The sequence below is a fragment of the Mixophyes fleayi genome, chromosome 4, assembly GCF_038048845.1.
Source record: "Mixophyes fleayi isolate aMixFle1 chromosome 4, aMixFle1.hap1, whole genome shotgun sequence".
Lineage (NCBI taxonomy): Eukaryota > Metazoa > Chordata > Amphibia > Anura > Limnodynastidae > Mixophyes > Mixophyes fleayi.
In genome coordinates this window covers 156,310,614-156,333,068 of record NC_134405.1, presented here as the reverse complement: position 1 = coordinate 156,333,068, position 22,455 = coordinate 156,310,614, and the positions used below count along the sequence as shown (strand labels likewise).

Below are 22,455 nucleotides of genomic sequence, written 5' to 3'. Positions count from 1 at the left end.
AAATTTGTAATATTACTTGCTTGATTAATGTTTACTTAATTTTTTCATTTGCAGTGATTTGAGATAGACTAATTAATTTTAATCAAGCAAGGTTTATCTTTCATTTTATTTATTTTCCTTTTTAGTAGTACATGCATCATAGTATATATAAGAATATGTAACTATTATATAGACAATGTTATTTTGTTTCTTTCTTTCAGTGGAATGTGATCTGATTTAAACTCTGTATCATCTATGAATTAGACATTAACATACAACATTTATTGTTACTTTATTTTGAGTGTGTCAATTGGGAGTGTCCTGTTGATACTTTATATCATGAGTGATCTTATGTCTTATATAACAGTTTTTTCCCCTCAAAATATACAGCCATACTTGCATGCTTATTGCATCTACATATTTTTCTAACAGTAACAGGAACAATTAATTATGCAAAATGTGACTTCAGGCATAAGAATGCCTTGCATGAGGTGTTAGCCAGTGGTAGGTAACATGCAACATGATCATTTTGGGCACCTCAAAAGTGTCCCACATGGGGACATCACATCACCTTTCTAGAGAAGTATTTTAGAGAGAGTTTTTAAAGGTTTTAAGGGAGGGCTGGTCAATTTAGATTAATCCTAACCCTTTCATTGCTAGCAGTAGTGGGCTATATACACATGTGCGTCTGCACAGAGAGAGGCAGACAGAGGATGCTGTCTGACAACTTTGATTGTGTTTAAAACACAATCTCCCCCTGTCTCCTTTGCACTTAGGGGGATATTTACTAAACTGTGGGTTTGAAAAAGTGGAGATGTTGCCTATAGCAACCAATCAGATTCTAGCTATCATTTATTTATTACATTCTAAAAAATGACAGCTAGAATCTGATTGGTTGCTATAGGCAACATCTCCACTTTTTCAAACCCGCAGTTTAGTAAATATACCCCTTGGTGTCCCTTACAGGATCTCCCAGAGGGAAAAGTAACACAGTGGTTAAGTATGCATCAAAATCATTAGTAAGTGGACGAAAGAGTAGAAATGATCCTGGAATGAAGGGCCCACATGTGACACATGTAAGGGACTCAAGTGCCCCTAGGCCACCTGTTAACCAATAGTGGTGTATGTAGCATGTGACACATTTGATAGAGCAATTAGGTATATGAAGATAACACAAGAACTAGACAGCCAATGGCTTTTTATTACACAATATTGCAATAATTGTAAAACAAATATGGCATGTATATATTATATTTCACACAACAAATAGCTAAAAATGATCATCATTCACATTAAAGATAAAAATGTTTATCTGTGTAAGAAAAAATACAATGACAACATTACACACAAAACAATTACGTTCCATTATTTCCTGCTGCAGTAAAAATGTTCAGTGTGAGGAGTGCAATAAATCATTTTACAAGCAAACCTTGCTGTTATGTAAGAAAACAGGTTCTTTTTCCCAACAAATTATAAATGTATAGAAAACACAAGTCTAATATATATTTAATAACAATATGTACACTAACTGCAACACAAGTTTTGTGTTTTTAGATTTCAGATATTTTTAGACAATATATTGAAATACTCAGTGTATTTACCAGAGCTTCCTATGTAATGGTCTCAAAGACGAAAAAAAAAGCTACCTAAAATGAAATGATAGTCATATTCAGGGTCGGCGCTAGAATCTCCAGCGCCCCTTTCACTGTGCATGATCTGATCCCTGCTCCGTTCAGAGCAAGGACTTGGAGTACAAGGGGGTACATCACCAGCATCAAGGAAGTATATTTTTTGGTGCAGGCGGGCTGGCAGGGCGCCTCAGTAAGCACACACTGGCCAGGCTTCTGTGTTCCGCTGGCCCTGGTCCTATTGTACATTAACTGGCTTTAAATATTTGTCATGTTTTCAAATTGGAAAATGATCACATATAGCTTTGAATTGTTTTCCCCTGAGTGGGTGGTGGTTATACCATAGTGAATATGGCTAATAACAAGTCATGCATGGCTTCTTGAGGATATGTTGTGTTTAATCACTGTACGTTACTGACAGACAGGACTTTTATTGTACTTATATATCAGTTGTGCAGTCATCATCCTTAAAATATGTCTAAAACATATTCATGAAAGTAGAAGGCACTAGCAGTTGGGGCTCCTTTAATGTTTAGATATTAACACCTAGCAGCTCAGCTACTGGTAGCTCATTGAGGTGAGCAGGAATGATAACATTATTTTTGCTACGTAAAGCTCCTAATAAACACGGAATGTTGAGTTTTTAAATATACATAGTTTAAAATCTTTTCTCTAGTTGGATGTGCATACTGACAGAGTAGACTGATGTTATATAGAGTTGTGTTGAGTCAATAAATCAGAACATTGGGCATCATTCATTAAAGAACTTAGACAATAATTTTAGTAAGTTTTCTTACTTAGGTTTTCTGGACAAAACCATGTACAATGCAAAGGGTGCAAACTAGATTATTATTTTGCACACAAGTTAAATACTGGCTATTTTTTCATGTAGCACACAAATATCAACTTTAAATTTCAGTGTACAAATAAGCTATTAAGTATTTGTGTGCTACATGAAAAAACAGACAGTATTTAACTTATGTGCAAAAAAATAAACTCATTTGCACCCCTTGCATTGTAACATGGTTTTGTCCCAAAAACTTAAGTAAGAAAACTTACTAAAATTCTTGCCAGTTTCTTCATGAATCAGGCCCACTGACAGAAGAGGGATAAGTAAAAAGCATAATTTAGTTCTTAAAGGCATTATATACCCATCCCTCATAGTTTAAATGTCATTAACTGTTTAGAAAGCAAGCAGCAGGAGAAGACAATATCTCAAAAACTGCAATTGGCATCTATCTCACCATGAATACAACTTTCTTAAAGGAGTTGTCATCCTCAGCCAAGCTTTACTACAACCTGCTCCCCTCCACATAAAGTAAATGGGAACTACGTCCATTAACTTTAAGGTGGAGGCTGGTCCGCTGCAGCTCACAGCAATGAGAGCCTCTATTGACAAGGGTTGGACAGATTGTAGTACTCCACGTTGAGCTACAGTGTCACTGCAGTGCAAATGAGCACATTGCGCAGCAATTTGAGTCTGGGTCTCCCTACTTACTATATTGGCAGGTTTCAGTAAGTTTGGGGTTGTAGCAGCTACATCTTTGGGAGTTTTAAAAGTATAAAACAAATATCTTACAGTATGAATTAATTTCTGATCCTTGTCTGTAAATCCATACACTTGACATGTACTTGGTCCAAAGTGAACCCAACAACTTGCACTTATGAGATTAAAAACTTGTTAATGTAAAGCAACTAAGTTCCCATTGCTCAGAAGCTGATGTTTAACAAATTTTAAATCAATGTAAATAATGCTAAAAATTCTCATTAGCCTATGTTTTTGTTATACTGCAAAAAGTAAAACTCTTTATTACAGGGGCAGGCTGGACTGGGGGGCAAGGGGACATCTGCCTCCTGGGACGGTCCCATAGAGGTCTACCTTGGACTGGTTCACTGGACTACCTGCAATTTTTTCCCTTTAAAAAGTTACTAATAGATTGCTGAGCCAAGTCTTCCCTCTGCCCCCCCTCAAGCCCTTCCCACGGGCTAAAATATGCTAGCCAGCCTCTGCTTTATTGTTGCAAAGACATTACGTCTTACTTCTTTTATTTCTCCTCCTGCCAAACACATATGCAAATATTCATTAGAAGACACAACTTCGTTTTAAATTTCCTACTTCGTGACTTAAAAGCTAAAAGGGGTTCGAGAACAGCAGCAATGATCACATTTTAGAGTTGCAGTGTTTCTGTGCTAGATGTGTGGGGAGGTAAGAGATAAAACAGATGACACAGCATGCACAACCAATGCACAATAATCTTAAAATCTTCTGCATCACTTCTCTCATCCTGAGTTGAACTTGAATTCTAAACTTTCACACATTCCATTTTTGGCAAAATAATCATGTAATAAGGCAGCTGAGCTTTTATACTTTGTTGTGATATCTGTTTTTCTTCTAATGATTCATCATTGATCTTCACGGGTACCGCATACCAATTTCTTCTTATGATATGTAAAGAGTTTGTTTTTTTTCCTACAAAAATCTTTTTTTTCAGAGTCTAAAAGGCAAAGTTGGGACTTCATATATTTTGTGTCCGTGAGGATTTCAGCTGTACAGATTCAAAATTGTGTTCTTTTTCCTGTAGGAATAAAAAAGTTGACTGCTTGACTATACTTTTAACTTAAACAAATACTCATAATTAAAAATTATTTTGATCAATTTATTAATAGAAGTTATTTTCCTATTAGTTTTATATTAACATTTTATCAAAATATGGAGGCATGTACAATATTATTCTGCACGGATCGCTAGAATGTGTAAGCTGGATTAAAACAAAAAAACATGTACTACCAGTTATGACCAGCAATGTATTATAAGCACTACTCTTATATACCTCCCAACTGTCCCGATTTAAGCAGGACACCCCCAATTTTAGGGTTCTTTCCCACTGTTCCACCCTGGTCATGTTTGTCCCAATGTTAGGCTGCTGGTGGTCAGATAACTAATCTGCAGAACAGACTTGCGGAGGTCTTCACCTATAGCAGCCGCCTTTCCCGCAGAGCTGGACGCGCTCACAGGTACTCAGATGCCCCCAGGACTTAACTCCAAGTAGTGTAGGTTCATTATACTAAACCTCAGTTGGAGCTCAGGAAGCAGCGGAGATGGTAAGGATGGTCAGACAAAAGCCAAGGTCAGGGGTCACTAGCAGGAAGAGTAGCCAGGAAACACGCCAAAGGTCAAGGTCATAGGCAAAACAGCAAAATCCGAGGAACAGCCCAAAGGGTCAGGGTCACAAGCAGGCAGGCAGAGTCCAATAAACAGGCAGAGGGTCACAACAAATAATCAGCAATCCAAGGGTCCAAAAGCAGGTTAGCACAGTACAACAACTGGGATGCTATAACCGGCAGGGAGGCTAAGCCCTCCCTGCCATAAGTACTGAAGGCAGCCAATCAGAGCCTAGCTCTGCAAAGATCCCCAGCCCAGCATAATAATTAATTAATTCAACTATTTAGCCCGCAGCCTGGTGTGGAGGCTTGCGCACGCGCCCGGCTTCCTTCCATTGCCGGGACGCGGCGTTGAACCACAAGCGTCCAACCGTTGCCTTGGCAGCGGTTGGGTCATGCCCGGAAGTGACATTTCGGTCGCCAAGGTGACGGCCGGGATGCAGGAGAGCAGAGGAAGCGAGTTGCGGCGGCAGTGAGTACCACCGCAGCTCGTAACACCCATTGGTGATGGGAAGGGAAGTATCTAATGGGCAGCCTAATGCTTTATAGTGCACTCTGCTGAGAACTGACGTGGGAGGTATGTGTTCCTTTGCTCCTCAGCTGCAAACACATTGTTACATTTAATGGCACAGTTAATAAAAATATGGTTCACTACTACTACTTTGATCTGTAGTTAAAAATATATGTGTAAATATGTAGGCTAGTCATATTGCCTCACCTTTGTTGCAAGTGACTTTAATTTTCCTAGTAGTGACTGTTTATTGGAATACACCACATCATCATCATTGTCTTCTCCTTCCATTATAGCACAGCTATCTGGGGCAGGAAGCTCACACTCTTTGGAATTAGCCGTCATGAATAGTTTGGAATATTTGTACTCTAGCCTAAAATTGAAGAGAGGTTGTTGTCAATATAAATGTATAACAAAATTACCAAATAGACCCACAGTGTACTATACACTTCTTGCCATGCTGGTTAGTACAACAATGCTATCGACAGGAGAGCCACTGATTCTAGGGTATATGGCAAAGAGATTGTATTCTCGAATTGTCATTAACAAATGTGGCATGTGCCATTTACATCGCCATCCTGTGTTGTTCTTCTATTTCCTTTTTATTTTACACACTCATTAATTCGGACACGATATTTGCTCTGCAGAATTTCTGGTTACTTCACATCATCTGCATGGCATTTCCTCAGCTGTAAAGAGAGTGACTTCAAATACAAACAGATTCTGGACATCATGCACAAAGTTGCACAATAGTATGTTGGAAATATTACGTACACATTGCACATGGTAAAGGAAAAAAAGTTCATAATGTTGCTCATTCTTGAAACTACAAAAATTGTCACTTAACTATGTAAGCAGCAAATCAATAAAACAATAAACTATGATGAGCTAAATAATTTTCAATATGATATACTGTAAGATTTTGTTTAGACACAGTGATCTTATTGTTCTGCACACAAGAGATGTAGTAATGCAATGCAATAAACTTCCCTCTCTATCTGTGCCTGGGGACTAAACTCCATGTACTGAAATGTCTTATTTGCAGGACGCAGGACACTGGCAAATTAAAAGCTTATAAAAAGATTCATCACTGGCATCAGGATGAAGAACTACAATATGTCACATGTTATTTTCTATAGTTCTAATGTTCAGTGACTTTTCAATGTAATTCCTCCTAAAATGGACTGTGCAGTGGCTCTCTTGTAAGTTGGAGAGTTAATGCCTGAAAGCCATGACACGTTCAGCAGTGATAGCACCACAAATGTAAAGTTCAGCTAGCTAGATGTTCACCTTCATTACACACACAAGTATTGTAATGACTGGATTCTTGCTGTAAAGATGAAAGGAATTATCTGATAACAAATGATATTTATATAATATGTATCTTTTTTTATAGCTGTATGCATAACATTTCTAAACAGTATATTAAATAAGATGTACAACTTACATTTCGTTATTATTATTAATAATATACATAATACTAATCTTATCAATATAAAAGCTTTGCACATTTATATATATATATATATATATATATATATATATGTGCAGAAATGTAAATCCATGTGAAATATAGAGAGAAAAAAAATTCAGCCACCCATTAACATATGATAAAACTCTCGACACCTATTTTATCAAGAGCACTAATTGGGCTGCAGCATGAGAGTACGACCGTTCCTAAATCAGCAGGCCGGTTATTCCAGGAACAGATTTGGATCTGGATATTGGACCCCACTACCATTATGCTAGTTGGAAGAGGTGGTTGTTTAATAACCCAACTGAACACAATAAGATGTATATTGCATATAATAAAATATTTAATAAAGATATAAATAAACTTATTGAAAGCAGAATGTGGAAGATGTAAAGTTCTATACTTACTTCTGGTTTTTCTTCCAGAAGTAACAGGTCAGTGCTACAAGCAGAACTGCAGCAAAGGCTCCCAACCCTGCTCCCACTTTCAGCCAGAAGTCTATTGATTCACAGGCTGCTGTTCTTTTGTCGGGAAGAGAAACACCTCGCATGCAGAGCTTTGGTTCATTCCACACATAATGAGTTTCCTTTAATTTAAAACATATTATTATTATTATTACCGTTGATTTGTAAGGAGCCACAGTGCTCCGCAGCGCTATACAGTAGGGAATACAGGACTTACTTAAAACAGGGATATACAAGGTAGACAAAATAAACACACATATGAAAGAAATGGTAGGGATTGCCTTGTTCATAAGACAGCTTACATTCTAAATGGAAGAGGGGACAGATGAAATAAGAGGAGTGTGTGGCTCTATTTAAACCTAACTACTAAATTCTCAATTTTATATTCTTGTCAATCCAATTTTCATGTGTGCACTCGCACCAACACAAACAAAAAGGAATTTATGGACAAATTAGACTAAACACCTATTTTGTATTTGAAAAAATAAACCGCAGCTCACTCTAGTACATAGATACTAAAGTGGAAATGGAGCCGAAGGTTAATGTGTTTAATTTTATATATAGTTCTTCATCCAGTTTTCAAAACACAGATGTAAAATGCAGAGGAGTGAATGAACTTTCACCACACATAAAGCATAAATAATATCCTTATGAAGTCATTCTTTATAAAGCTGCACAACCATCATTAGGTGAGTTTGTAGACAGCAAAAAGCACCATTTGTATTCACCTATTCACCTGTCCCCATTTGAACACAAGAAACATAGCCTGATTAATTATGAAAGTACTCTATACATAATAGCCAATGAAGAAAAGTACATCTAAATATGATACTTTGTACATGTAATTTTTTTATATATATTTTTATATTCTGTAGTGCATCACCATACTATTTAAATAAGCAAGTAAAATAATGATACTTTAGATATCCAACAGCCAAGCAATACAGAGGTCATAGCTTGAAGTACATTAAATTAAATACCTGATGTCCCTTTCTACAGGCTCCTTCTATTTTCTGATAGTCGTTCACTGTACAAAGTGGGCATGCTTCTGCTGTCTCCCAAAGAAAATAAAAATTGCAACCATCACAAGTACCTGCAGGGCACAGTCTACAAGATTGTAAAAGTAAAACGTAAAAACATTATAACAAATTATGCTAATTAAAACATTATATCACATCATAATACAGAAAATTATGTTTAACTATAACCAGTAAACTGCTCCAATGGTACATACGCTAAAATGGTTTGTCAGACTATTGTGCTCTGTTATGCTGATTTATATTGACAGTATGGACAGAGTACTATTCAAAACTGAACAGGAGTCATTAAAGTAATGGACTTAGGAACAAAATGCACATACATACACATTGATCTATCATCGAAATGTGCTTGCACACTGATGTGTCAATTGAATGTGCATACACACTGATCTATCAACGGAATGTGCATACACACTAATCTATCAATAGAATGTGCATACACACTGATCTATCAATGGAATGTGCATACACGCTGATCTGTCAACGGAATGTGCACACACACTGATGTATCAGTTAATGCTCAGATATTTAGACTAAAGATTTAATGTAGTGTTATATACAGCTGCTAAGAGCAGTCCACCCTTTAAAATACACATGAAACAAATCAATCCAGTGGTATACATCTATCTTCAAAGTCAGCACTTTGGAATGTGCATGCACACTGATGAATCAACTTAATGTGGATATACACTGAATAGATGACAGACCATGAACACCAAAAAACAGAAACATTTATGATCCATCAATTCTTTTATTTTGTATAGCATTAGAAATTAAATAGGAATCAATCATTTCTATTCAAGTATTGTCCATGTGTATACACCCCAGGTTTTTTTACTGCTGTTAAAACTACCCAATGTGTTAATGCAATTTTCTAACTGACCTTTTGCAATTTGTCTTCAGCTTCTCTAACAGATAGATTGTGTTAAATAATGCAGGGTGCTAAGCGCTTGCCTTACTTTCACAAATAATTGCAGAAACCTTCAATTATTTGAAATACATGACACATTAAAATAACTAGGAGGGCCTGTAAAACTCACAATGAGAAGGCAGCATATATTGCCTCAACATTCTGTGCATTTGTCAGTTACCGTACTCTATAATTAGTAAAATTTCACAGGAATGAAGTGATGTGAAATTTCACTACAAAACAACATACAGATTTAAGGTCTGTTTAAATTATTGTGGGTTACTGAACAATTGGCTTAAAATAAACTGTCATGATGCAAATAGCATAAATGAATTGTTATTCTAATTACCTAGGCACCAAGATGTCTCCCTGACCAGGTCTTGTGGGATTACACCTCAAAGAGATCACTGTAGCTCGCCCTTTATCACACGATGATGTAACTGAAGATGATCTGAGTAAATAACATATATCCACAGATATAAAACTAGTTTAACAAACAAATAGACATCTAACAAAACTTTATGATTTTTTCACCAGTTCAAAATCTAATGTATAAAACCTCACATATTAATTAAAAAAATATATTAAAAAAATGCAAGTAATTCTAAAAGGCTGAAGTATGGTGATTATGCTGCCTCTTTAGTAAAGCAGTTACAATACACTTTATAAAGAGGTGTATACCAAGTGGCCAAGGTTGAACATATGTGTGCACTTTATACTCATCAGTCCGATATCTAGTAATGATGATGATGTCACAAAAGGTAATTTAATAACATGGAAAATATGGTACCATAAGAAAATGATGGGTTTTCTTGTTTAGTTACATTATGGGGCTGATGCCCAGTGAGGACTATGGCAGTGTGTGCAGTATAACTTGCGTGAAACCTCTTTGCCCATGCCCAGAGAGCGGGGGCACACACATGCATCCTTGCAGATTTGCTTGATTCTACCTCTTATGCCAGCTTGTGCGGGACGAAGTACCATGTGGATTAACATACGCTGAGTACAGTAAAGGTGTGTTTGCGTAAGACCAGCGAAAAGATGCACGTATGCTTGAGAAAGCCATATTGTGATCAGGGGCAGCATAAATAGTGGATCATGATGATGGTGGTCTACGGCACCAGCGAACCGCTTGTGATTGTGTTTGCGATTACACTGCTGGCTGGTGGTCTCTTCGTCACTCAAGCATATACTGTGATCAAAACTGATTCTGCTGTTTTAGAGAGCTTTTTTTAGGTTTTATTGATGCCTAATATTGAATTCATTTGTTGCACATAAAACAAATGGATAAATACATGGGTATAATTGGGAGATAAGTGTCTGTGATGTGTGTCTGGTGTAAAATGTCTGAATATGATGTTCAGCATATCGGCATAAATACGGAAGGGTGGGGATCTGTTTTCTTTTTTGGCGGACCCTATCTCACTAGGGAATCCAGCCCCGTGCTGACCAGTCAGGGGTTGATTGTCATTATGGCAGAGGGACCCCACACTGCAGGTTCCCCTGCTATGGTGTCACCAGACCCTGCTGGCAAAGCCTAGTGCTGGTATTAGAAGAATCGAGGGGACCCCATGCATGTTGTCCTGGCGATTTTGCTAGTACCAGCATAGGATGAGAGCACTACAGTTAATCTGTTTGTGGGGGAGCGGCACACTGTTTTTTTTAAAAAAAATACATATTAATATTTTATTATCATGTATATTGTGCTGGCGGTGTCGTGTATACATAACATCGAACACATATTGAACCTGTTGACAGTCGAATTGTCGACATTTTGGTGTTGACAGTCTGACTTAGTAGTAGTGGGGGTTGGGGTAATCTGCGCTTCCTACATGGTGTAAAATGCAGAGAGATCCCTACACTCTAGAGTTAAATTCAGAAGGCACATAATCAATTGCGCCTGGGTACCAACATCCCTGCTGAATTCGATAGTTTGACCATCAACAGGTTCACCATCGACAGATCGTACCCATTACCAAGCGTACTCACGGCTTAGTATAGCCAGACTTGCTTTAATGTGCATATATATTGAACAGTAATGTTAAAATGGGCTAATGTAAAGACACAACATCAGTGCACATATAACTTACTTGTAAAAGAAATTTACATCAGGTATTTTTGTCTGAGAAGGAAATATATCTGGTTTGATAGTGATTCCACCCAGGCTTGTGTTGGTTGTTGCACCTGCATTCACACAAACAATATAGTCACACATTGATTAAATCTGCAATCCACAGTGCTTATTTCAGAAAATATAGAATTCAAATATACAAGCAGATGACACCCAAGATTTAAAGCCACATTATATATACTAAAGTGAAGACTGAAACCACGATCTTGTCTGTTACCGAAATAAAACCAATGTCTTGTAAAATGTCTTTAACAATTTTACCTTCATGTATGTAACATTCAGAAATATAAAGGCAACTTGTTCCTTTAATACAATTAAAGTTATTGCTAAGTTTTTTGTTAGATATGTTTTGATAAACATGTACCTTTCCACTACCAATTGAGAAAACAAAAGTTATTGCAATTAGTTCAACTAATATAATGTAAGCCAATTTTTATTTATTTATTATTATTTTTTTTGGGGGGGGGGGGGGAATGTTTAGCACCCATATTTTTCTGCTCGTCATATGTTCATCAATAGGTGACCACAGCTTGTGATAACTGTGTTTAATAATTTGCCTTCCCCAAACTGTTGTCACAAAGTTGGAAGCATAGCATTGTGTCACTATAACAGACACAGTTACAAAAATCACAACGGTTTTAACAGATGCCAGAGGGCCTATGAACTGAAGAATCTTAATTAAAACAACCATGATTGCAAAATGTGATCAGAATATGTCCATGTGATGGGAGACCCCATAAAACCAGACTAACAGGCTGCAATGGAGCCAAAAATGATCTGAAAGTTCAACCTGTGTGTATCCTAGTGAAGGAGTATCCTGTCAATCCACCCCTGCGCCAAGGGCAGGATTGGTCTGGGTGTGGCCACCTTACAAGGAGGATTGGCCAGTGTGTGGCCACCTTTAAGGAGGATTGGCCAGTGTGTGGCCACCATATGGGGCAGGATTGGCCTGTGTGTGGCCACCTTATGGTGTAGGATTGGCCTGTGTTTGGCCACCATATGGGGGAGGATTGGCCTGTGTGCGGCCACCTTATGGGGGAGGATTGGCCTGTGTGCGGCCACCTTATGGGGGAGGGTTGGTCTGTGTGTTGCCACCTTATGGGGGAGGATTGGCCTGTGTGTTACCACCTTATGGGGGAGGATTGGCCTGTGTGTTGCCACCTTATGGGGGAGGATTGGCCTGTGTGTGGCCACCTTATGGGGGAGGGTTGGTCTGTGTGTTGCCACCTTATGGGGGAGGATTGGCCTGTGTGTTGCCACCTTATGGGGGAGGATTGGCCTGTGTGTGGCCACCTTATGGGGGAGGGTTGGTCTGTGTGTTGCCACCTTATGGGGGAGGATTGGCCTGTGTGTTGCCACCTTAAGGGGGAGGGTTGGCCTGTGTGTTGCGACCTTATGGGGCAGGATTGGCCTGTGTGTGGCAGGATTGGCCTGTGTGTGGCCGCCTTATGGGGCAGGATTGGCCTGTGTGTGGCCACCTAATGTAGCTTCGTCTTACAACAACACTTCCTGTTCATTTCCTTGTGGCATTATCAATATTAAAAAAAATGTTATACAAAATCCTTCATAATATAGCAGAGGTTGCTTGGTATCCCACACAATCCTTGAAGGTAAAATCATTTGCTCAGATAAACATTTTCAAAATGTCTGATATTTGCATTTTCTCACTCAGTATGCTAGATGTGACTAACAGGCGCTGGGTTAATTGAGAATGATGTAGCTGTCAGCATTATACATGCTCAGTATTAGAGTCGTATAGAATCAGTCATCAATTCATTATCTGTAAATTCAAGGAAGGGATTGTCACTCCTCTAGTAAACCATAAGGGACGTCCCTTATTTTGAAGACTGCCTAAGCAGTAGTCAGTGGCAGAATGTGAACCTTAAGCTCTGGTACTCATAGGGCTTAAAATAAGTTAACTTAAATAAAAGTAAACATAATAAATTATTTAAAACTATGATGCAAACAGCATGAATAAACATGTCCCTATATCAACCAATAGGATATTCGTTTGTTTCAATGGAGTGCAAGCTAGACAATGCATGTAATATTTGCTACAACTCATGTGCGTTATTGCAACATGATATACAATACACATTGTAGTGCAGTACTTGCAATACCTAGAAACATATCTGCCAAGCTGACAGATTGTGATGACAATGCTGTTCGGAAACCTTTGCTATCTGATGGAATGATGGTAGATTGACAGACAAAAGACTTGATGAAATTAGATGTGTCTTCTGCATCTGCATCCATGTCTTTTGCTGTCACATCAGTAATGTTGTCAGTGCACACAGCCATCTTCTCCCCCTTAAAAAGAAAAAGAAATGTACAAAACGTCAATTACAGAACATTTATTTGCAAGTATTTTATGAAACCACTGATTCTTACTAGTCAGTTTTCAGCACTTTGACTAAAACATACAGATATAGCCATGGTAATCACAAAGACGCTTCTGATGTTATCCCAGATGATCTTCTCTGAAATCACTAATTATAAAGATGTGCCAGCTTTAATTAGATGAGGGTGGCTAAACATGAACTGAATTCATCCAGGAGCAGAATCAAAGGCTTAGCACAGCACTCTGACATGCTCTATACAAAGAAACATGACTTTTTGTCTTCCGTTTTAAAACGATACACAAACATCTGTGTAATGTATTTTATATTATTTTATAAAATTAAAAATCTATGATATGTTAAAGTTGACTAATAAGTGTGTATCTAATACAATATCTTCTGGCGGGCCTTTCAAACCCCAATCCTACATTGCCCCTTTTAATATCTCCATGAAAATAATAACTCATAATTATCCTGACAAATAATATAAGAACATTCATTGGTGGATTGTTGATTTCCACAAGGGATATATCATTGCATATTTAGTATTTGGTATCTGCTGGGAGGAGACTATTCAATGTGTCTTTCATCCTTTCTGTGTAACTGCATACCACATTCTTTTATAGAGCCTGGGAACTTACTGCATTTCCACACAAACTGATATTGAAAGCATGAAAGTATTTTGTTCCTTTGGAAGTAAAGCTGGGTCCATTAATGAGTGTCCCCACACTGCTGAGAGAGTTGAATTCGTACATCAAGCTCTGGTTTTCATATGTGTACGACAAAGAGCAGTCACTGTAACAGGCTGAATGATCCTGAAAAACGAGTTGATGCACAGTTATATGACAGATTTTATATCAGTACATTTTGCATAGATTAAAATCATAGAATTCTGCAATTACCTTAACAAAATGCAGTAGTTAAAACTGTAAAACTAAAACTGGCACATTGTAATATACAGTTTTGACTTTCTCATTTTGGCCGGTTTTGTCATTGTCGATTATTGTATAACCATGTTATAATGACCATGTTATAACCCACCTCGTGTCCCTAATACTTGTTCTTCAGCTTTTCCATTCATTGAGGCCAGGGTTGGTTATGGCCACTATAGATTATGTTTACCTGATTATATGTTTACAAAACAAAGACCGTAAGGCAGCGTTGCTCAACTCCAGTCCTCAGGACCCCCTAGCAGTACATGTTTTCCATATCTCCTTGCTGGAGCACAGGTGTAATCATTACTGACTGACATACTGTAGCAGGTGGTATAATTATTTCACTGGTCACCTGGCAATCCTGCACTGTGAGTGGGTCCTGAGGACTGGAGTTGAGAAACACTGCCCTAAGGCAATTTTTAGGGACTAAAATAACAGTTATATATAAAAAGATCTGTCACACATGGTATCTGAGGGAAGGTACTAGGTGTAGCAGACAGCGTGTATGTAGGTTAAATGACACATAATATAACGTACCTTGTTGCTTTTACTTGCTGGACCACATGGAATACAAGCCTCTATTCCATACACTTGATGTGGCGATAGATACGTGTTGAGTGGGCATTCTTTACACATGCTGCTCTCCTTATCAATATAGTGACCGGCTGGACATGGCACGCAAGATGATCCGAACTGCTGAGAGCCCATGGCACAAGCACGGCAATTCGACGCTACTCCATCCATAACGTTGGTGGCGGTTATAGAATAGATCTTTACAACGTCATTTACATAACGTCGGCTCTGAATAGAAAGCAGAGGTTAGGTGTAACATATTTTGTTTCTTCCTTTGCTAAATCCATTGTGAATAAATCAGAATAATTTAAACCCCACCATCACCTATTTCACTGCAATATTATTCATTTGCATAGATTAAAATATGATCAATGACCCTTCAGTATTTGGAGACAGTGTTATTAAGTGTGTGTATTATGCCTTCCCCTGCACAAACCACCAGAAAAAACTGCACTCATTATTTCTAAAGATAACTAAAGAAGGCATTTGATAATAGCAGAGAGTAATAAATTCATGCAGGCACTAATAAGATAACATATTAGAGAGAATTGTCTTGAGCATTTATATTGAATCTATTTACAGTGCCCTATTTTCATAAAAAAGTAATTTCTCATTATTTCAGTGCAAACAGGGCAGTGTAGATTGCCTAGATTCACTCTACTAAACAGCTTCCATTAACAAACCACACTTTGCAGATGAAGTACTTGAGCAATTGACCGATAGAATGTGCAAATTTAAATATAATTTAAATTTCAGTAGCATTTATTTAAAGGATATTTCCGCACCATGCCCTCTTCATCTGCACGCCTGGGACCCTCTATGAAATCCATCCTTTACCAAGGAGGACCTAATGCCCAGTTGTGTTCTGCCCTATTAGGTCATACTGTTTCAATAATTTAATGAGATTTAAAAGTCGCTAGGTAACTATAATTACATTACTGAAAGGCAGCAGTACCATGGTAAGGAGTGGAACATGCTGGTAGAGGTTTTGCATTTCAGCCCTCTTTTGTGGAGATCAAAATACATTAGGGGTTACTCGGCACAGAAGAGGAGACTCACAGAAGAGAAACCCACCATTAAATAGGTATGTGGAAATTTTCACAAATTATAAATTAACAACTGTGCTAAGAAAGAAACACAACATGTGTTGGGAACTCATGCTCTCTTTAAAATGAGGATTAGCTACCAAAATATGTCAAGATCATGGGGGCATTAGGAGACAGGACACAAGTAGAAAGAGCTCTTCTGATGAGTGATAGCACCTTTACAACACTACAGGAGAACAATGTTATTTCTCCACTGGGAACTATCTAACGCCTCAACAGAATTCTTGCCTCCATCAGCAGACTACCCTTTAATCAGAGCTATTCTACAGGATACTGTCATAGGTCTGAAGTTATTACCTATTAGAAAAGCTCTTTATATTCAGGGCTTGCACTAATCATGGAGCACCTACATTGGAGGGAAACTAACTGACTGACACTTAAGGGCACCCATAGAGGAGCAAGCATGCGTGGATGTGATGTTCTGTGGAACACTGCTGCCAACTGAATCTGCCCCTTAGACGCTTGGGGCTAGATTTACTAAGCTGCGGGTTTGAAAAAGTGGGGATGTTGCCTATAGAAACCAATCAGATTCTAGCTTTCATTTATTTAGTGCTTTCTACAAAATGACAGCTAGAATCTGAATGGTTGCTAAAGGCAACATCCCCACTTTTTCAAACCCGCAGCTTAGTAAATCTAGCCCTTGGTCTTTTTTGAGACTTACCATTTCAATGATCCTAATTCACACCAGAACTGATCTTTTTCGGTACTATAAGACTGCGATTCTACTTATTTGACACTGTATAGTGGAAGTAACTCCAATATCTGCTAAATTGCCCTGACAACATTGAATGTATTATGACAGTGTGAAATAAATTTTCATTTAACGGTCTTATAAATGGATCATAGCTGTTACCGTATTGATTGACAGTGACTGACAAAACAAAAACTGAGGCATACTTTACTATAAATACTTTCCTACAAATGTTCAAAACACATGGCATGGGTACCCAGTTGGGCATATTGGCATATAGGCCTTTTGGTGCCAAGGCCAATAAAACAGTTATAGGTGTCTATTACCAATAATTCAGTTAAACATTATGTTGTTTGCTGATAAATAGACTCCATATCAGGAAAAAATAATAATTTTTCTATTTATCCTGGTGCTATAGATGCATGATTTCTGGGAAAATAGTCATTCCAAATTACAGATTTGTAGTTGCAAAAATTGAAGTGTTACTAGTGGCTAAATATTTATGAAAAATATATAAAACAGTTCCCTTAACCATCCATTAACTCTGTTTCATTCAGATAGAAGTTCTAGAAAATATATTGCTTTAAAAGCAATATTTCAGTATAATTAAAAATATTTGACTAATGAAAGTAAAAATGTGATTGGTTACAATGGGTTACATACAGATTATGGGTCGCACAGTGGCCTAGTGGTTAGCACTTCTGCCTCACAGCGCTGGAGTCATGAGTTCAATTCCCGACCATGGCCTTATCTGTGTGGAGTATGTATGTTCTCCCTGTGTTTGCGTGGGTTTCCTCCAGGTGCTCCGGTTTCCTCCCACACTCCAAAAACATACTGGTAGGTTAATTGGCTGCTATCAAAATTTGACCCTAGTGTCTGTCTGTGTGTGAGTGTGTGTCTATATTAGGGAATTTAGACTGTAAGCTCCAATGGGGCAGGGACTGATGTGAGTGAGTTCTCTGTACAGCGCTGCGGAATTAGTGACGCTATATAAATAAATGATGATGATGATAATGATGATTGCACTAAATATATGATTGCACTACTATATATGATTTCACTCATCAAGTACAAAAAGGTGTTCCCCTTTTCTTTGCTGTTAAGTCAAAAGTTTAACTAGACTGTCTACTTTTGCCGGTGAATATAAATGGTTATTTATACTTACATCTTGGGCTTGATTGGTCCTCTGGAATGCCCAGGTGAACATGTAAGTAGCATTTTTTGATATGATGTGAGTATATGATTGTTTTTCTCGGTTTCCTCCCCATGACTCAACCACACTTGTAGTTTTTTTGTTAACATCCTATAGAAGGAAATATAATAAGAATAACTTAGTAGCATATTAAATAACATATCCAAGGTCGGATAAGAAAAGAAAAAACATTTACCCAGTTCAGTCTGCAGCTATTTATATTGTATAAATACTATAATGATTATGTCGAGTAGATGGACAGAATATTTATGTAGAAAATTTGTAAAGAGACTAATGGTAACATAACTCTAATTGTTGATCACATTATAATAATATCAATGTTGGCCCAGATTTTGAAAGGGGTATTATTGCACATGCAAGTGGAGTGTTTGTGCCTTTAAGCCCATGTCCTCCCATGATGCCGCTTCAGTGACAAGGAACTTGACATACATAGGGGCTGATTCCGGAAGTACATCCATTTGCATATTGTATCTTGCATATAATAGTTCTGTGCATACTCAGAATAGGATATTACAGCAATGAATGCAATTGCATGCAATTCATGTCCGAACACAAATGACATTTACAACTGTCTATGACTTTAGAGGCAGAAACAGGGGAGGAGAGGACTAACATAGGCCATGTACAGTAAGGGCGTTCTGATGCAGATGTAGTCGATTCAAGTCCTGGGTTTGTTGTAAATATTTTTTTTCATCTGTATCTTTTGCACCCAGTACAGGCAGATGGTAAATGCCGACGGATAGTGATGACTGACACAGTATAGTCACAGCATTTAAAAATGACACGCATCCGTGCCGATAGTTATCACCGAACAACTGCACGCAACTAAGATATACTATTAAAATGCATTGTGATCCAGTGATCACTGAAGCTCTTTTGCAGAAGAAGAACCACGTACAATGCAGTTGTCCGAGGGATTATTGAACCTATCAATCCCTCAGACAACTCTCTGTATTTCACTAGCTGTATTAAGTAGTGATGACAACAGATAACATTCTGGCCAGCACCCTGAAGCTCTATCAGCCCTCTGTATGGACCGGCTACTGAACTCACCTGGATGAAATACATATCGAAAGTTGGGGAGATAATAAAAAGCTGATCAAGTGAACCCACAATATGACCTATCAAACTAGTTAAATATTACACTTGGTACTTCAGATACTCTCTTTCATTAAAATCACTATTCTAGCATTGACTGCTATGCCCTAGCTATGTATTAATCATTACACTTAGACTTCATTACCGGGTAATCAACATAGTTAATGCGAAAGACAAAGAGACAGACCATTGAAGACTATTCTAGAGCATAGCTTACACACAGAAAAAGTCTTGCTAGCAGTAAAGAAGAATAGTAACAAGGAACGATGACAGGAATAATTATTAGTATTAGTATTTTGGCAGTGTTTTAACAAGTAAAGTGTAAATGAAATAAGGTTTTGAGGTGGCAGCAAAATCATTTTGGGCGCACTTGAACGTGAGGTGTGAAAATGTAATTTCCAGATGACTTCAAAAGGAACAAAAACCACCACCACGAAATGACCGGTTTCAAAACATTTACATGAGATGGTAACAAAGCATATACATAGTTAGAAAGCATGGATTTCTATATCAATATACAACCAGAATAAAAAATCCACCCTTGATAACCTCTTAAATGTTACCCATCAGTTATCACAATTATTTAAATGATTAAACAAGGCCTGGCAGAGTGCCAATATCACTCAGAGCATTGATCATGTTCCTGTCTGCGCTGCTGGGAAATCCACAGATCTATCATAGTGTCTTCTGGTTTGCATGATAAAATGAAAAAGATCATTCTGGATTATGTTTTATTCATGAGTTGTAGCAATGCTGTCTGTGGTGTAGTCTATTGTTAAAAGTAATACTTACTGAAAAAGGAAGTCTGTCATTCTACCGGAAGCCATAATCAACCACAATGAATGACAAACTTGAAGTAGCTTACAATAATAAATATATTCATCCTCACTATATGTAAGGAAGTCACTCACCACCATGAAGTACAACACACAATCTGCAGAACAAATGGTTTCAAACACGAAGGTGATCCTGCCCAACTCTGCACCATTCGCTCCTGTCATTGATGTGGGAGGCCTGAAAATTGTAAAGTAAAACAAGTTGAAATACTGTAAAGGATTTAATTTCGCAGTGCAAGTTTAATTTTAATTTTACTTTTTTTCACTACTGTTTTTATTTTTTCATAAATTCACAGACAACATTAGTGAACTAAAACATTAGTACATTCTAAGCCTCTTTAAGAGTTGGGCATACATCAATTTTTTTGTACAATTACACATTTTCGTACTGGGCATATGCAACAAACGGCACACCAATAACTAGATTTTTTTTGCATCATAGACTTGTACCCTATATGCCTGGAGACAGCAGTCGAAGTGGACATTTAGAAGCGACGGTATGAAAAATGTAATGGGAATGTAAGTGAATGGAATTTAATAGTTTTACAATGAAGACAGTAGAAGAAGTGGCGGTGTGGCATACCACTCTACACACCTCCACTTCCACCACTGCCTGGAGAGGAAAAATTGGGGTATCTAAGCGTAAGTTGAGTACAATGTGCGCGTGTTCAAGTGCGACATGGATGCATCCCCAGGAGACATATCTCTTGCGGCTACTAGATGGCTGATGCAAAGGTATACAATGATAAGCAAGATATGTAGATACTCTTATGACTATCAGCAATACTATCTAGCTACTTCTGATTGGCTATTTGCATATTGACCTTTCCAGCTGATAGTGCTTAATTCATTAGTGTTGTGGTTACATTACATAAACTCACACCCATCTATTTTCATTACTAGCCATTTCCATTTGATCTACTGCAGGAAAGAAGCTGCCAGTTGGATTTTTAAAGGGGAAAATGACAGATGTAGAAGTATTTGTATTTAATTGAACTTTATATTTGAATATTCCACTTTCACAATTATTAAAAAGTCAAGACGTTTTTCTATGTATATGGCTCTTCACTGCATAATTGTACTGTGTACAAGTGGGCAAATGAACAAAAAAAGAAGAAGGAATCACGCGCTGGGCTGTACCACACCAAATAAACACAAATTGCAGCTGCAAAGCAGGGCCAATTGCTAGCCCCTAATCAAAAGCAGACACAGACCAAAAAGAAAGGGCAGCGCTGAATAGGGATATATAGGTGTGGCCTTAACTAGAAAAATCAAAGGAAACCATGGCAGGATACATAAAACCAGAGATAATAGTATATAGAAAAATATATTTTTAATGTCTCAATAAATATAATACATAGTGCAAATGATTTACTCAACACTTTGCCGACATCAGCATGCCGGGCTGAGTTTTCTTCCCCCTCTCCCCCTCTCCCTTCCCCCCTTTTCCTTTCATTCTACTTCTGTCTTCTTTTTTTCACTTTCAATTCATTTGATATGTCTCTTCATAACAATGTACTTATTAGTTTACTTTTATTAACAAAATGTTTGATTCATAGTCTAACCTGTATGCTGTTGAAACTGTAAAACTTTCAATAAAATATATTTGAAAAAAAATAAATATATATAATACATAGGCCTCATAAATTGGTAATTGAAGCCAAATATTTAAAAAACACTGGGACTAAAAGCGGTATAAATAAAATCACAAATTTTGTCTATAAACTGACTATATTGATTAGTATGTCCAAGTAACTAATAAATATATGGTAGTTCATATAAAGATATAATCCCTCCAAGATATCCAGCAAATTGGCCCATAAGTTGAAAGATATATAGCAATCAAAGCAATGCTGGTATATTAATGGTATTCCACATCCAGATCCTGATGGAATGTCACTGGCAAAGGACTTGCATAGGAAATAATGTGTACAAGTGAGACAATGACCGTAGCATTTACTTCATACACTGTCAAGTCGCATCTCTAGCCTACTATTAGGCAGAAGTATACACATTTTTACGCCTGACGTATGTATGCCTGGAGCAAACACTTCTGCCTTTGCGTTGAATGTATCTTGAGATACGTTCCATTCAATAACATCTCTTTCTCTTTATGTTCCATGTACAACTGTGTCCAATTCTAAATGAGGTCCTCTGTGTCTAAAAAGGAGCTGTTTTATTAGGTTCTTGAAAACAAATGTAAATAATACCGAAAAACAATAGCTACAAAAAAAACAATATTGAAAAAAATAACAATAACTAGCTATAAAGGCTTTCTCCAAGTAAACCACTTTCACATAAGACTCCATATAAAATTCCATGGAAATATGTTTTAATGGATTTCACTTTGTTTGAAATATTATCA

The 22,455-nt window shown here is 37.5% G+C and overlaps 1 protein-coding gene across 1 annotated transcript in view; it reads right to left on the bottom strand.

Moving 5' to 3' along the window:
• Window positions 1-1,160: 1,160 nt before the first annotated feature.
• ELAPOR2 (endosome-lysosome associated apoptosis and autophagy regulator family member 2) overlaps window positions 1,161-22,455 on the bottom strand; it is a 72,268-nt gene continuing 50,973 nt past the window's right edge. Inside the window, exons 12-22 of the mRNA XM_075208690.1 lie at window positions 20,166-20,268; window positions 18,109-18,246; window positions 15,111-15,374; window positions 14,280-14,453; window positions 13,420-13,609; window positions 11,259-11,352; window positions 9,518-9,619; window positions 8,199-8,325; window positions 7,162-7,340; window positions 5,488-5,653; window positions 1,161-4,183 (exon numbers count right to left, since the gene is read on the bottom strand). Coding sequence (XP_075064791.1) covers window positions 4,124-4,183; window positions 5,488-5,653; window positions 7,162-7,340; window positions 8,199-8,325; window positions 9,518-9,619; window positions 11,259-11,352; window positions 13,420-13,609; window positions 14,280-14,453; window positions 15,111-15,374; window positions 18,109-18,246; window positions 20,166-20,268 — 1,597 coding nt within the window. The 3' untranslated portion in view covers window positions 1,161-4,123. The remainder of the gene's footprint in view (window positions 4,184-5,487; window positions 5,654-7,161; window positions 7,341-8,198; window positions 8,326-9,517; window positions 9,620-11,258; window positions 11,353-13,419; window positions 13,610-14,279; window positions 14,454-15,110; window positions 15,375-18,108; window positions 18,247-20,165; window positions 20,269-22,455) is intronic.